The sequence below is a fragment of the Aulonocara stuartgranti genome, assembly GCF_965226115.1.
Source record: "Aulonocara stuartgranti genome assembly, chromosome: 3".
NCBI lineage: Eukaryota > Metazoa > Chordata > Actinopteri > Cichliformes > Cichlidae > Aulonocara > Aulonocara stuartgranti.
Window position 1 is genome coordinate 2,842,177 of NC_138941.1, and position 15,162 is coordinate 2,857,338.

Below are 15,162 nucleotides of genomic sequence, written 5' to 3' on the forward strand. Positions count from 1 at the left end.
AACCAGCCAATAGGAGCGTCTGTGGATATCAGCTGAGACTGAACTCAGGAACACCATCACATATAAATACACAGAATTAAATCACTAGATAAAAGACGTCATTAAATAAGGATCAAATCAACATGTCAGAGGTCAAAGGTCAGTCAGAAGAGGTGTGGTTAAACACTGGCAGTGCAGTGACCTAATGCAGTTTGGTTACCGCCACGGGAAAAGCCCCGCCCCCTCTGAGCCTCCGCTGTGTCCTCAGCACATCCAGGAGCAGCAGGTCAGAGGGGGCGGGGCCATGTCAGGACTTATTTTAAGTAAAATTTAAAGTGGAGCGACGGCAGGAGTCACACAGCAGTAACCAGCTCTGCCTGCCAGGGTCAAAGGTCAAACAAGTCCTGCAGCTGACCCACACACAGACTTACACTGATCCACAGAGAGTGATGAATCCACACATCACTCGGCTGGAGGAAGCTCGGTTTCCACACCGTCCAATCAGAAACTAGTGTTGACGCTGAGACCCGTCTCTGTAACAGGAAGTCCATGAACAGGCAGACCCTCTGCAGCAGGCTGACCTGTGACCTCTGAGACAGAGGGAGGAGTTTGTGTCAGCAGGGGGCGCTGCAGCATCGCCTGAGAGCTTTAAGAACAACAGCAATAAACAGGAAGTGAAAGTCACACTTCTGTTGGTGTGCGTTATCAGCAGACCCCACCCTCTGCAGGAAGCTGAGATAAGAAGCAGCCAATCACAGAGCAGAGAGCATGTGACTTCCTGTTCCTGCTGTTACTGTGACAACAGCTCCTGGGACAGAGAGCAGCTTTCTAAAGAGGAAAGATGCTGCTGTCACCCCCGGGTGTCATGTGACCCACCTGATGTACCGATTTAAGACTGTAAGAACAATAATAACAACATGTTTTAGTCAGGTGATCCATGCAGAGCAGATCCATGTGACCAAACACAGCTGGATCACATGTTTCCTCTCCTGGAAACAGAAAGCCTTCATGTATAAAGGCTCATGTACCCACTGAGCCCTGCTCTCAGATCTGTGAGGCTTTAACAAACAACAGTTTAAAGTCATGTTTAGCATCTTCTGTCAGTGTGGAAGGTCACACACTTTCCTGAGTGTTGAACCCTGAACTACTAGCTGTTCATGTCAGCCTGGACATAAATACAGACCTGCCTGCTGTCATAGACCCCAGCACTCACATGTTACTTATAAGTGACTCATATGTATGCATGTATATATTGTGTATATTGTGCTATTTCTTACTTAGTGTGTTGTGTCTTTGTTCCTGTTTGTGCTGCAGCACTGTAACCTAAATAATTTCCCCTGGGATCAAAAAAGTATTCTGATTGTGATTAAATGAAAGCAGTCAGAGCAGAGGACGGTGATGTAAGGAATGGGATTTTAATCAGCCAGTCTCCTTTAACTCTCAGCATCACAAAGTAATGTGGTAACATCTGGACTGATGTGTTTACTGTCAGCTAGTTTAAATGCTGTAGGCTGCAGCCGCTGCTCTAACACTATAACTGTAACAGGGCTCAGTGCTGCTTCTAACAGTCTGAGCTGCTTCAGGCTTTATTTGTGAGGAGCACAGCAGCTTACAAACACGTGGCTGGGCCTGGACCCAAAGGAGTGTTTGTTAAAGCCTGCAGTGAATCCAGCAGCAGAATGATGGAAATGCAACACAGCAATGATGAAGAGGAGCAGCATTACAGCCAAAGTCCAGTTCATACAGTTAGGTCCATAAATCAAATAAGGGAAAATAAAATGTTGTTGGATGCACCTGTCTGCAGCCTTAATGCTCTCTGGTCGCTATGGTAACGCGTAAACATTTCTTTCAAAATAAGACACAGGACTACAACACGGGAAAGACCCAGGGAAACGAAGTTATCGATTAAAAACCCTGAAAACCATTGTTGGATTTATATTTTATCATTGTCATTGTTATTGGGGAATATCTAACCATATATGCTCAGAGGTGTAGAACCAATTGTGTAATGATAGTAGTCTTTAAAGACTTTGTGTGACTCCAGAGTGTTCTGGCATTCACACCCACGTCCTGGGATCATGGGAGAGGTGCTACCTTCTTATTGTTTTGTGGTAGGATGTCTGTTTTAGTCTAAGTGCCTTTTGTTTAGATGAACTGCTGGACTTCCAGACCAGCAGGTTTAGGGAAGTCGTTTATGGGTCACACTCTGACTCCACACACACACACACACACACACACACACACACACACACACACACACACACACACACACACACACACACACACCTACATAACATACAGACTGGTACCTTTGTTCACGTGTATGTTAATGAACCTATGTATGTTCATGTAACCTCAATAAAAGAACAGTGTTACGAGGGAACGGACGAGAGCGACTGTGGTCAAGCGAAGGAACGGCATTGGTCCAGTTCTCTCCCGTGCACGAGAAACATAAAGAACTACTCGTGTCTTGCTTTGCTGTGTAGCTGGATTGAACGATCCAGCGAACAGGTTTATGCTACAAACCTATCAACCATCAATCTCACACCGAGCCTCGATTCTCACGGCCCGGTACCAAACGACTCACGGACCGGTCCGTGACCCGGGGGTTGGGAACCGCTGAGTTAACGCATGAGTAGTTCAGGGCTGCACGTCATTTTCATTGTTAATATCTTTGTGAAAAGCACATTGATGTGAAAATCTTCATGAGAGTCAGAGGCCCTACAACACGATTAAAGATTCATTCAAAAGAAAATCACAAGTTATCGTCATCTTCAGAACATTTCATTAAACATTAGAGACAGACTGCTGAGTACATCTCATCTCTATCCAAACAACCTACAGTCCACAAACACATCATGAACCAGTGCTCTGGGCTGTGGTCTGTCCCCAGTTACATGGATCAGCTGGTTCCCTGGAGGTGACTGCTGCTGTGGTTTGGAGCGGATGAATAAACCTGAACTGAATCAGGTGTCCAGTTACTTTTGGTCCCTTTAAACCAGGCTGTCACATGTTCAGCATGTGAAACTCCTCCTCCTCCTCCGTGAAAACGGGTGTGGGTCTCAATCAGCCAAGGTTTTGGGTGAACCCATTGTGAGATCTAGCCCCACGCTATCATGTGATTTCCTGTGATCAAATGTCCCAGGATGTGAGTGGGCGTTAAGGCGTCCATGTCCCTCTTCAAGCAACTTAAAGAAGTCCAGACGCTTTTCTTTCCAAGCTCCTTCAACAACATCATTCATAGAACAGCTTCCAGCTTCTTTTGCTCGGCTACAGTTTGGATGGATTTGCATTTAAAGATGCAACAAGACTAAAATGGTTAGGGTCAGGAGGTCAAAGGTCAGAGCTCCTGTGGGTCTGAGGGCGGCCTCACGCTGGAGAAGGATGAAGGAGTCTGACCTGAGCCAGTGTTTGACATGAACACATCAGCACTGCTGTCAGTGAGCCTAACGACAGCCGTTAGCATCATTTCAGTGTTTCAGTCATAAAAACACTTCCTGTCTCTGTGGTGGTTACAGTGACATCATGCAGTTTGTGCTTTGACCTCCAGAGGGCGACAAATCAGCACAGACAGAGAGCTCCATTCAAACTTTGCTGCCATCAGGAATAATTCTTCAAATATAATCATCAGTGTTTGAGCAGTTATGATATCAGGGACAATCTAGACATGTGTGACAATACTGAACATGTCACATGACACACCTCAAACATCATGTGATCCACTCTCAGTCTGCACTTTCATTCATGACTTCAACAGGTTGAAATGAGCTTTGAAGAAACATTCAGTGAAATAAATCTTTCATGGATTCATGTGAGCAGCAGATGAACTTTGTACCAACAACATCTTCAATAACAGAGTCTGAATGAAGCTCAGGTGTTGATGCTGCTCACTGATTGGACGCTTGGTTTCAGCTCTGCTCTCAGTCTTTACTGCACAGGTGAAGGTAGAAAGTGTGACTGGATCTATAGACTGGAAACAGAGAAACATGCTGAACATTTGAAGCTTTGCAGCAGAAATGTTCATGTTACAAATACAGCAGAGCTGATCTGGGATCAGTGTGTTCACACCTGCAGCTACAACAAGGTTTCATGTCTCCACACGTCAGCATGTGAACTTTACTCTGACTCAGTCTGAGCAGTCAGACGGCATATTTTTAAAGTTAACACATCAGCACACACAGAGCTGAGCCCCTCCCACCTGTGCTGAGTTTCAGGTGGAGCCCCGCCTCCTTCCAGGAAGCAGCTCACCTGTGTGTCCGTGTTTAGTGTCCAGGTGTGGAGTGGAGCTTGTTGTTGGTGTGTGAAGAAACTGTAAGTTTGCTTTGTTTCCTCCTTTAACAGTTTGTCTTTAGGAACTTTACTGTTTGTTCAGCTCGTGTTTGATTTCTTCACACAACAAACTGTGTGTGTTTGTATTTCCGGTCTCTCCATTAAAGTCAGTGTGTAACGTTTTCCAACAAGGCCGAGTGTCTCCGCCATTTTCTGGCCTTGTGTGATCAGAGTCCGGGAATCAGACTAAACACACTGAATGTGGCCTGAGCTCAACCGGAGAGCCGCTGAGCTCCAGATGTTTTTATTTACACGCACAGCAGGAGACAGAGAGCGCACTTTGTAAATGAATACTTCGTATAGATGTGTGTTAGATTCAGGTTCAACATGTCGGTCTTAAAAATACTGCGTCACAAACTGTTGGCTCCTCTCCAACAGGAAGAAGTGTTACAAAACACAGAAAACTGAAACTCAACTTAGAACTAGAACAGCTAGATCTGAAAAAAGTTAAAGTAGAAATAAAAACTGCACACACAAACTAAAACTAAATTATTGAGAATGATCAATGAAATGATTTTGGAAAACTGATTAACATTTTACAGGAAATGGCCTGTTAGTGTTGTTAGTTTGGCTAAAAAAAAAAGACTGAGTCACTGCTTTCAAAAAGTTCCGTTTTTATCATAAAATCTACATTAATCTACGTCAGTCCAGCCTCTGACCCCGTAAATATATAATAAATAAAAAATCAAATATAAACTGAAACAAGCAAACTCACCGTGGAAACTAACTGAAACTAAACAGAATTAAAAACACAAAGTGAAAAAGAAATGCAAATAAAAACTAATTAAAAATTACAAAACTACAACAACCTCCTGTCTGTGGATATGTTTTGGGTGGAGGTTTCAGCCACCACAGACGTCTTCCTTCGTTTGTCTGTAAGTCAGTGAGATCATTTAAAGAACGTTACATATCTGCCACAGTGTTAATTTAAAGTTCTCACCCTTCGTGTTCAGAGGCAGCAGGTGGAGGGACAGCAGAGGACTTTGTTTTTTAAAACAAATTTGATTCAGCAGGTCGGCCTCTGTTAAAAATATCACGAACTGTCGGCTCAGACTGTTCACACTGAAACAAAGATGGAGGATAAAACATGTTTTACATTTCTCAGACTGAACAAACGTTACTGTATTAAGTTTAAAACACTGTTAATAAATCGGAACATTTAAAGATGCTTCAGTCACGGTTTTTATATTAATAGTAAGTCAGATGTTGAGCTTTGACATGTAAAAAGTTTTTCTTTTTTCCTGGTGAGGAAAAAAGTTTGAAAAAAATCAGTTTTAAGTTTTATATATACATATTTGATTTGTACGGGACTCATATTTTAATACTAAAGTAAACCTTTTGTCTTCTGTCTGTACAAAATACCAGATATTAAAGTGCAGATGTTACAGATGTTTATATATTTTATTATGAAACGGAACAAATGAACAGTTTAGCACAAACAAACGTTAACATGTAGATATTGTACTAAACTGCAGTGAATATGAACTCAAACTTTGACTTTTAGAAGATTAAACTTTATAGTGACGTGTAGGAGAGGAACAGATGAACACGAACTTTGATATTTGAATACAAATGAGTGATTCTGAGGATTTTTTTTTTCACCTCTCATCATCTTATAATATATTTGCTTATTCTTCATAAACAGTAAAAAAATCAGATCAGTGGATCTATTTTACCGTTTTAATGGCAGAATGGACAGAAGTTTTATATCTGTGTTTATTTTTGAGGGGATCACTGTATATCAGTACTGCTATAGTTTAATATTATTTCTGTACAACTGCTTCAGCAAAAAAGCTTAAAGTTTGAAACCAGGAGTTTCCATAGTGAGTTAAAAATATTTGCACAGCAGCTCCGAGAACTTTTATCAATATTTCTTTGAATCCTCTAAATTTCATTCATAGGTGTTGGACTGTTCATGATTTATTTAAACTCATAAGTGGGTGCAGCAGCTGAGCTTTGACCTGTGAGCTGCAGCTCAAGCTTCTTTTATGGTTCAGTGTTTAATGTGTAAACTGTTTATCACTGCAGAGACGCCTACAGGCTATCTACTGTTCAAAAGTGAATTGTTATATACAGTGTGGCAGCTGACCTTTGACCTGTGAGCTTCAGCCTCTTTGCTGAGTGTTTAATGCTCATCTATTGAAGCCTGCAGACACACCCACATATCATCTGATTCGTTCTCAGGGTTGTTTTCTGTGTGTTGGAGTTGGAACAGAAACCTGCTCCAAGATAATGATTGATCAAATTAATATCACATAAGGTGCAGCAGCTGACCTTTGACCTGTGAGCTTCAGCCTCTTTGCTGGTGTGAAGTGTTTAATGTGACGCAGTCTGCAGACACAGACGACTGCTGACGGAGAAGAAGCAGAGGATTTTCTCTGTTTCTACACAGACCTGGTCCAGACAGCAGAGAGCTGCAGAGTGAAGACGTTCATTGGAAGAAGCTGAGTAAGTTCAACGTCCTCTTTGAATCCTGGATCAGGAAGTGAATATTTGGTGTTTAAATAAGGTTTCTGTCTTTGACTCAGTCTGCTGTCACTTTTTAGAGAGAAAAGGAGATTTTAGATTAACTGGTGTTCCTGCTGCTCCAGCATTAAAGGACAGTATAGGTGACCGCGCTGATGCCTGTTTATAATTTCACCAAAGCTAATAAACTGTTGGCTAAATTTTCTTGTTTTCAGATGTAAACAGAGGTGAGAGGAGCAGATAATAAGGATTAAATATTATGCTGAATAACTAAATTCTGCTAGTCTGTGACGTAACTCCCAGCAGCATCGCCTCATTTCTTTGACCTTGACCTAGCTAAGCTAACATGAGTTAGCTTAGCTAGCAGAGCAGCTATCTCTGCTGTCTGTCATGTGACCGAGTCAAGTGTGTGTAGTAGACTTGTTAGCATAGCTAGCAGGCTGAAAGAAGCTAGCAAACTGTGTGAACACTTTGTAAGAGGTGAGCAGTGAAGGATAAGGAGCTCCTCCAAATGCTGATAATGCACTTAACCTGAATTTACTGCTTGTTACATTATATGTGATGTTCAGTCAAAAACAATTACTTAAATTAACATTATTATTAGTAGTAGTATTAGTATTAGTATTTGTTTATTATTCATGACATGGCTCCCTACTGTAGTGGTTTGAACAACTGATCTGTGGTTATTGTGTCCCTGCAAATTCAACAATGCGCCTCAATGCAAAGCATCAAACAAATATTTTTATTATCAAGTCCTACTGGATGAATCACCGTAGCTCTGACAGTGAAGCACACTCATTTTTATTGGTAGTCACCTTGTAAGCAATGTTCCCTCTAAGCTGCGCACTGTTGGCACGGTCTCTGCGCAGAGAAAATCTGTATTGAGCACACAAAAAGAATTCTAACCTGAATTGAAATTAAAGTAAATATGTGCCGGTGTTTTAGCAAAGCGGCTGATGTGGAGTGAAGCCACGTTAATGACAACGTGTACAACCATTGGAGATGTGAGCAGGACAGACGGAACAACTGACAGGAAAAGTGTGGACTTTATACCAGTTTTTAAATTGTGTTGATCGACCACGTAAAACCAGAGTTATGATAAAAATATCTGCAATGTTTGGTTTTCTTCCTGAATACTGTTGTTGTTTATATTTACTGCAGGAAGAAACGGTAAAAACTGCGTTTTATAAGGAAAACGCTCGAAAGCCTGTGAGCAAAAACAATACCAACCCCCAGCCTTTCCTATTGGTCGAAAAATGTACCATGTCGACCAATCAAAACATGGCATTTAGTTGTTAAGAAACGGAGTGACGGCGGTGTTTTGAGATGTGAGAGATTTGAGACGTTTAGAGCAAATCTTGTGTAGTTAGTGTGTAGTTAGTGTGTAGTTAGTGTGTAGTGTAGTCAATAGTGTTGTTGTGTGTGTCAGAACAATGGTTTACAGGTGTTACAGCAGTGACACATCTGCTGCTGTCAGGCCTGCAGGTATCAGGCTGTTGTTCTCCTTCATCTCATAGTGGACAGAAATTATTTTTTGGAGCGGCACAAATAATTTGTGTGGCATCAGATTTGATGCAGAACAGCTGATTGTTCTGTAAATAGTTTGAAATATTTATTTAAAAAAAAACACCTTGGCTGTAGTTTTTTGCAGTAAACAGCTGCAAAAAACTCTGTTTGCAAAACTCAGTTACTTTTTTGAAGAAGTAACTATATAATTAACTGCCCAACATTGGTCATTATTTACTGTATGTTGCAGACAGAGTTACAGACTCTCTCCCAGACCACAGACTCATAATACAGTCAGAGCTTTATTTAAAGAAAGTTGTGTTTTCAAAATTGAAGTTCAAGTTATTTTTCCTTCCAATAGTGTTAACATGCTACAGGTCATGAACAAGATTTTCTTTTTTAACTTTCATTGTAAGTGGGCTAAAGCAGTTAATTAAAAGTAGTTTAACAGAAATGTAAACGCTGTAAATTGATTATTTTAATAAACATGTAACTTGGATGGATTCGACGCTGGCGTGACCACAGTGCACACGTCTAATGTCGCTCACAGTGGATCGCTCAGGGAGGTTGTGTGTTCGCTCAGACAAGTGAAACATTAGAGGGAACATTGCTTGTAAGTGCAAGCTTTAAACTCTCATGGATGAGTAAAACTCATTAGAAACACTGGCGAGCAGTGAGTGAATAACAGGTCTGACAGCAGCAGCAGGGACGGTGCTGTCATAGTTTAATGTGGAGTCTGTTTGAACTCAAACACTGAAGAGCAAAGAAAAGAACTTTAATGGTTCTGGGTCCCTTTGACCAAGCACTTTGCATTTTTTGTATTATGGTTTATGGTTCTGGTTCATTTACAGTCTTATTTATGCTTCTTTGAGTTTCTTATACTTCCTGTTTAGTTCCTTGATCATTAGATTCCCTCTGTGTCTCTGTGTGTGTCTGTGTTTGTGTCTGTGTGTCTCTGTGTGCCTCTGTGTCTCTGTGTGTGTTTGTGTGTGTTTGTGTGTCTCTGTGTGTGTTTGTGTGTGTTTGTGTGAGGCCTGGTGCTCCATTCTATATTTCCTCAGCCTGTCATGTCTCTCTTGTCTCCTCTTTCCCTCGCTCACTCTCGTCTGCCTTTCCTCCACTCCTCTGTCAAGCTCACGTGTCAGTGTTGTGTTCCTTTGTTTGCTGTTTTATTGTGAAAGTCTTGCATTCTTTGTTCAGTGTGTTTCATTTTTCCTGTGAAGGTTCTCAGTCATCCAGGTCATCATAGTTTAAGGAGCTTGGAAAGAAAAGCATCTGGACTTCTGTAAGTTGCTTGAAGATGTTTCGCCGTTATATTTGGGTCCTACCCTGTCTGCATTATGCAGCTAGTTCAAGACCAACATTTTTCTAGTTTCCCAAACAGTGAATCAGTGTGTGTCAGTGAATGCATCGTGTGTGCTTCAGGCTCCATCTAGTGGACTGATAGCAGAGCAGCTGATGGCAGCTTCCTCTGCCTCACACTGCTGTCTGACTGCATCCAGCTGACACTGAGATGAAGCAGGAAAGAAGCAGCTGATATTTGGACAGCACACATGATGAAAGGAGGATTTCAGCTGATGTGCACATGAATGATTTGTGTTTCCTCTGCAGGTAGAAAGTGTGTGAGCTGATGTGAATTGAGCAGCATGGATCAGTGTGAGGACAGAGAGGAGGGAGTCCCTCCCTCTAAAAGCACTCTGTGTGGGGAACATGAGAGCCAGACCAAAGCTCAGAGGTGAGATGACCATCTCTAACTGTCCATGACTCTTCTCCATGTCACAGCTCAGCACTCACATCACTGCTGCATCATTATTCACAGGAACCAGCCTGGACCTCCACCCAGCTCTGTGTCCTTACAGAGTGATGGGTCTGCTGGTCGTCTCATTGATTTTAAATCCCAGCCTGTGTCTGCTGCAGAGAGGTGAGCTGTTAGCAACATGAACTCTTTGATGTCAGTTTATCTGATTTAAATGAACTGTTTGATGTTTCCTGGTCTCTAAACTGCATCTCAAAGGAAGTCACTGAACCTTTATTCCTTATTTCTATCAAACATGTCCAACATTTAAACTCCTGCTGCTCACAGTGGGACCATCAATAGTCCTGCACAGTGTAAATGACCCCTGGGTGGCGCTCTGTTCTTACACTGTGAAACACTACTTTGGAGTTTCCTTCTGCTCATTCTCAAAACACATTTTTCTTCTCTGACAGGATCCATGGGAGACCTGCTGGACCTGAACCTGGACCCAGCTCTGTGTCCTTACAGAGTGACAAGTCTTTAGATCGTCTCATTGATTTTAAAGTCCAGCCTGTGTCTGCTGCAGAGAGGTGAGCTGTTAGCAACATGAACTCTTTGATTTAACTGCTTGATGTTGTTGGATATAAACTACAAACACGTCGTTCCCTCAGTCCCATTTAAACTGTCTTTTAAAACAAGCCTTTGGTTTCTAAACAACTGAAAACCCACTTCAGCAAACAGGAAGTGATCAGAGCGTCCGTCCACTTCCTGTCAGGCCCTGCAAACATTTCATATTGAAGAAAAGTAGCTGATATCTCACATTTTTACTCCACCACATTCAACCATTTTGACATTTTACAGCATGAAACTCTTGTCACATGACTCCTGTTATGTTATAGAGTCATGTGACCACCAGGGAGGGATTTGTATGGATGAAACACATTCAAATCAATCTGATTCATCAATGGAAACATTTTTGGTGTAAATGCAGCAACACTGAAAACGCTGAAGATAAAAACACAACAGATGAAATATGAACAAATCGAGGCTTTGAATACACGTGTGTGTGTTTGAGACACAGAGATAAATGGATTGTGTGTCTGTCCTATTGCTGCGTGAGGGTTTTATTGTAGATTTTGTGCGTGTACACTTTTGACCACGAAGGTGTTGAAAGGGCGTAAAACAGTTGGAGGCACCAGAGTGAACACTAGTGCTGTCAGTAGATTAAAAATGACTAATTAATGACACAATCTTCTGTCATTAATCCTGATTAATCACAATTACTTGATCAATAGCTGCAGTTACATTTTTCCAACTTTATATTTAAGCCTGTAACAGACGTTTACACCATATAATGAAGTCAATGCAGAATAAACACAAAGAATGTTAAACGCTTCAATTCAAAGAGACTTTGAATAGTTTTCAGTCTTTAACTCAGCTTCTCTGCTGTAAATACAACTTTGTAACAAACATATATACTAAAAGCTAAGTGTGCACTAATATATAATAATATATAATCTATATTACTGCTGTTAATGAAAATGTTTAATCAGACTCATCACAGGGTTACTGTGGATTCATTTGGATTAATCACCATTAAACATCATTTTTAATGTAAACGAATCAAATTTCATTTCATGAGCAAACAGACTCGAGAGAAAAGGGCAAATTTACACACTTAACATGTTTATTGAACATGTAAACATTGATTAACCTCCTGAATGAGCCGACCCCCCCAGGGACAGTCCTGCATGCTAATGATGGGCTCTGCTCTGTACCTGCAGGATTCTGTCAGCCACAAACTCCTCAGCTGATCCTGAATCTGAGCCCATCTGTCAAACAATCATTTTCTTCACAGGTCTGTGGAGGTGGCACTGATCCTGCAGCAGTCTAACACTCTCTGTCACTCTTCTTCAAGTCTTTGACACGAGGAACCAAAACTATGTTATTAACAACACTAACAGGTCTGCAGTTTGTCCACTTGGCAGTTGTGTCATCAGTGCTTTGCATTGTTGTGATATTTTAAGCTGGAAGTGCTTCGGTGAAAAGAAAATTCCTTCTGTCACGATGTGCAGAATCCTTCATGTTGGTCGGCTGGTCCGTCTTGTTATTTTTTTAATGCTCAAACTTTCCATCGGGAGGTCAGTGTGTGTTTGTCATCTTCCATATTGAGCTGATTGGTTCAGCTGCCGTCACTAACAGATGTGCTGCACATCTGCACGTGTGCAAAGGTAACTCTACTCGGACAAACTGCTCGAAGTGCGTTGATAGAAACATTTCAGGGATTTTGAGTCGTTCTGCTCTCCAGATGTGTCGTGTTAAAGGTTTTTATCATGTTAATCATGATAACAGATGAACCCCTAACCCTAACCCTACATGTTAATTTTGACAGCACTGGTAAATCCTTTTTAATGTTCTTCTGTCAGATCATTGATTAGACTCGACTCCAAATACGAGACTCAGAAAACTCAAATGAAAACTCAAATCAAAGCAATGAGAAAAGGACTTCTTGTGTTAGAATGAAAACATATGGAAGTGGTCAGGTTTCAAACACTCGATGAATCTGCTGCACAGTTACATTCAGGGACCTTTGGCCTCCTGAGAGCATTAGTTGATGGTTCATCACAGTTTTCTCAAAGTTTCCTCTGAGCTTCTGCAGCATCATCACTTCCATCACTGATGAAAGAAAGTTCATAGAAAACAGAAAATATATCTTCAGAATCTGAGAGTTTAAAACTTGACAGACTTGATTCAGATGAAGTTATTTGAGCAGAAACTCCTGGATCTTTATCCTGTGTTGATCTAATCCTTCATGGTTCTTCCACAGAGTGGAGCAGCAGAGCTCAGAGGTTCCCAGTGGTCAGTCTGCCCAGCAGCATCAAACACAGCTGGACTCCATATTTATGGTCTGTACATGTACAACAACTACTTTATTATTAATAATAATGCATTTATTTATAGGTCCCTTTCAGAACACCAAGGACTCTGTGGACTAAATGACCAAAAGAAACAAACTTTGAAATCAGACGGTGCAAATGTGATCACAGGGAAACGTTTTAAACATCGAGGCTTTAAACAGAAACCAAAGTGAAACAGTTTGTAGTCGAGATCAGTGGGAATGAAGCTGAATAACTGTTTCTTCAATAACTTTGAGCTCTTAAAAAACAAAAACTAGCTGAAAGTCTGGCTGCTCTTATGAAAAGTACAGAGAAATTATGGGTCGCTCAACACTTGTGCACAATATAAGAGTTTAAATAAATCTGAAGAATAACTCAAAGTCCTACAATCATACTGATAAAGTCATCTACAGCTAACTATCCAAGTGGATTTGTTTAAGACAGCTCCATCTGCTGGTGGCCCTCTGCAGGTGCATGAAAGGGGCGTGTTTATATTGAAAGTAGTAGAGAAAGTAAACCCCACGGGAAGGAGGAGGACTCTCAGCGGCTTCCAGCTCATATTCAGACATTTGACTTCTCACTGAAAGCAGCAAGTTTGAGTGTCTGTACCTTAGTTAGAAGAGATAACATGTCAGTAGTAATTAGAGTTGATTGAGCAATGCTGTCCTTGTAATGTAGTTTATGATTTTTATGGACAAGTCCAGTTTTTCTGTAGAGCCTCTCAAGTTGGTGACAGCAGCAGTGGAAGTTCACGTGTAAACCAGAGCAGCAAATCAGGTCCAAATGTGTTGTTCACAGTGAGTGGGATCATCATTGGCTGCTATGTTAACCTCCTGCAGCAGGATGTGTTTGGTCAGAGAATGGATAGATCACGAAGTCATTGTTGAGTTTAGGGAGACAGTAGACAGTTGGAGGAGGTTCAGCCAGTTGACACACAGTAGATAAAATAACTGAAGGCAGGAGCAGACACCTGTATGACTTTCCACCTCTCACATAGATTATTGTCCCTGGGCAGCGCCACAGGGCTGGTAGATGTAAACAAAGCTGGAGGAGAGGATTTATTCATCTGAGAAAAGTCACAGAGTTGTGTCTTGATGCTCAATCATCCAGGTACGTAAATCCCAAAAAGCTTGATTCTGTTCATCTGGATGTTTTCAGTGGGAGAAACGTTTCATCATCATCAGGTGACTTCTTCAGTCTCAGCTGACTGCAGGTTTCAATCTCATAAACAGGACATTTGTATGACTGAAACCAGCCCACTGAAGGAACAATGGGCTGGGAGGTCAGTTCATTGATCATTGGTACGCATATTGTCAGGACCATTGATCAATGGTTGTTGATCAATGGTCATGAGTCCAGTTCACAGAGAGCTGGGGAATGGCTGCAATCACAGCATGTAAGATGGTGACAGTTGTACCCTTGGGCCCCTCCTCCATTCAGAGATGGTCTTTCCTTTTCACATAAATGGCCTCCTTGACTCCGCCCTCAAACCAGCATTCACATTTACTCAGGACCTTCTTGATGTGAAGTTCTTCTGCTTCGCTGGCTGCTGTGTCTGTGGGGATGGTGTTTGTTCTGTGTTGTTGTGTCCTGATGACGTCCAGTTTGTGCTCCAGTGGATGATGAGAGTCAAACCTTAAATACTGATCTGTATGTGTAAACAGAGTGAACCTTTAAGACCAGTTGTCTGTACGATCAACTCAGTCACCTGAAACATCTCCAAGTTTCTGGCTTTGATCATCAACCTGTTGGTAGTTCAGCTCTGAACACCAGTGAAATGTTTCTCCCACTGAAATCGCTGCATTCATATGAACAGCATCAACGTTTTGGGATCATGGAGTTGTGGACAAAGTCTCAGTTAATCAGATAAAGTCAAACCTATAATTGGCGAAGAGGTCGTGGATGATATGCCCCTTGATCGTAAAGAAGTGGATGTTGTGTGGACTAAAGTTCAGAGTGGTGGGTCATTCATAAATATTCTGTTCCAGCTGCTGGAGGACAACATCATCACTTTTGTGAAGAACGAGCTGAAGAAGATCCAGAAGGCTCTGAATCCAAATAAGCCCCAGTGCTTGGAGTTTCAGAGGGAGGATGATGAGCAGAGGAGAAACAGCAGAGACGCATTTGTGAAGATCACAGTGGACTTCCTGAGGAGAATGAAGCAGGAGGAGCTGGCTGACCGTCTGCAGAGCAGTAAGAGGATTTATCTAAAGATTTAAGCTGCTGGATAAATGAGACACTTGTGACACC

General features: G+C 41.6%; 1 protein-coding gene across 1 annotated transcript in view; it reads left to right on the forward strand.

The window, feature by feature from the left end:
* The first annotated feature begins 4,223 nt into the window (after positions 1–4,223).
* The window catches only part of LOC309702403 (NACHT, LRR and PYD domains-containing protein 3-like), a 28,070-nt gene continuing 17,131 nt past the window's right edge, over positions 4,224–15,162 (forward strand). Inside the window, exons 1-7 of the mRNA XM_082527121.1 lie at positions 4,224–4,290; positions 6,569–6,756; positions 9,892–10,015; positions 10,100–10,201; positions 10,489–10,605; positions 12,843–12,921; positions 14,901–15,105. Of these exons, the coding sequence (XP_082383247.1) occupies positions 9,927–10,015; positions 10,100–10,201; positions 10,489–10,605; positions 12,843–12,921; positions 14,901–15,105 (592 nt within the window). The 5' untranslated portion in view covers positions 4,224–4,290; positions 6,569–6,756; positions 9,892–9,926. The remainder of the gene's footprint in view (positions 4,291–6,568; positions 6,757–9,891; positions 10,016–10,099; positions 10,202–10,488; positions 10,606–12,842; positions 12,922–14,900; positions 15,106–15,162) is intronic.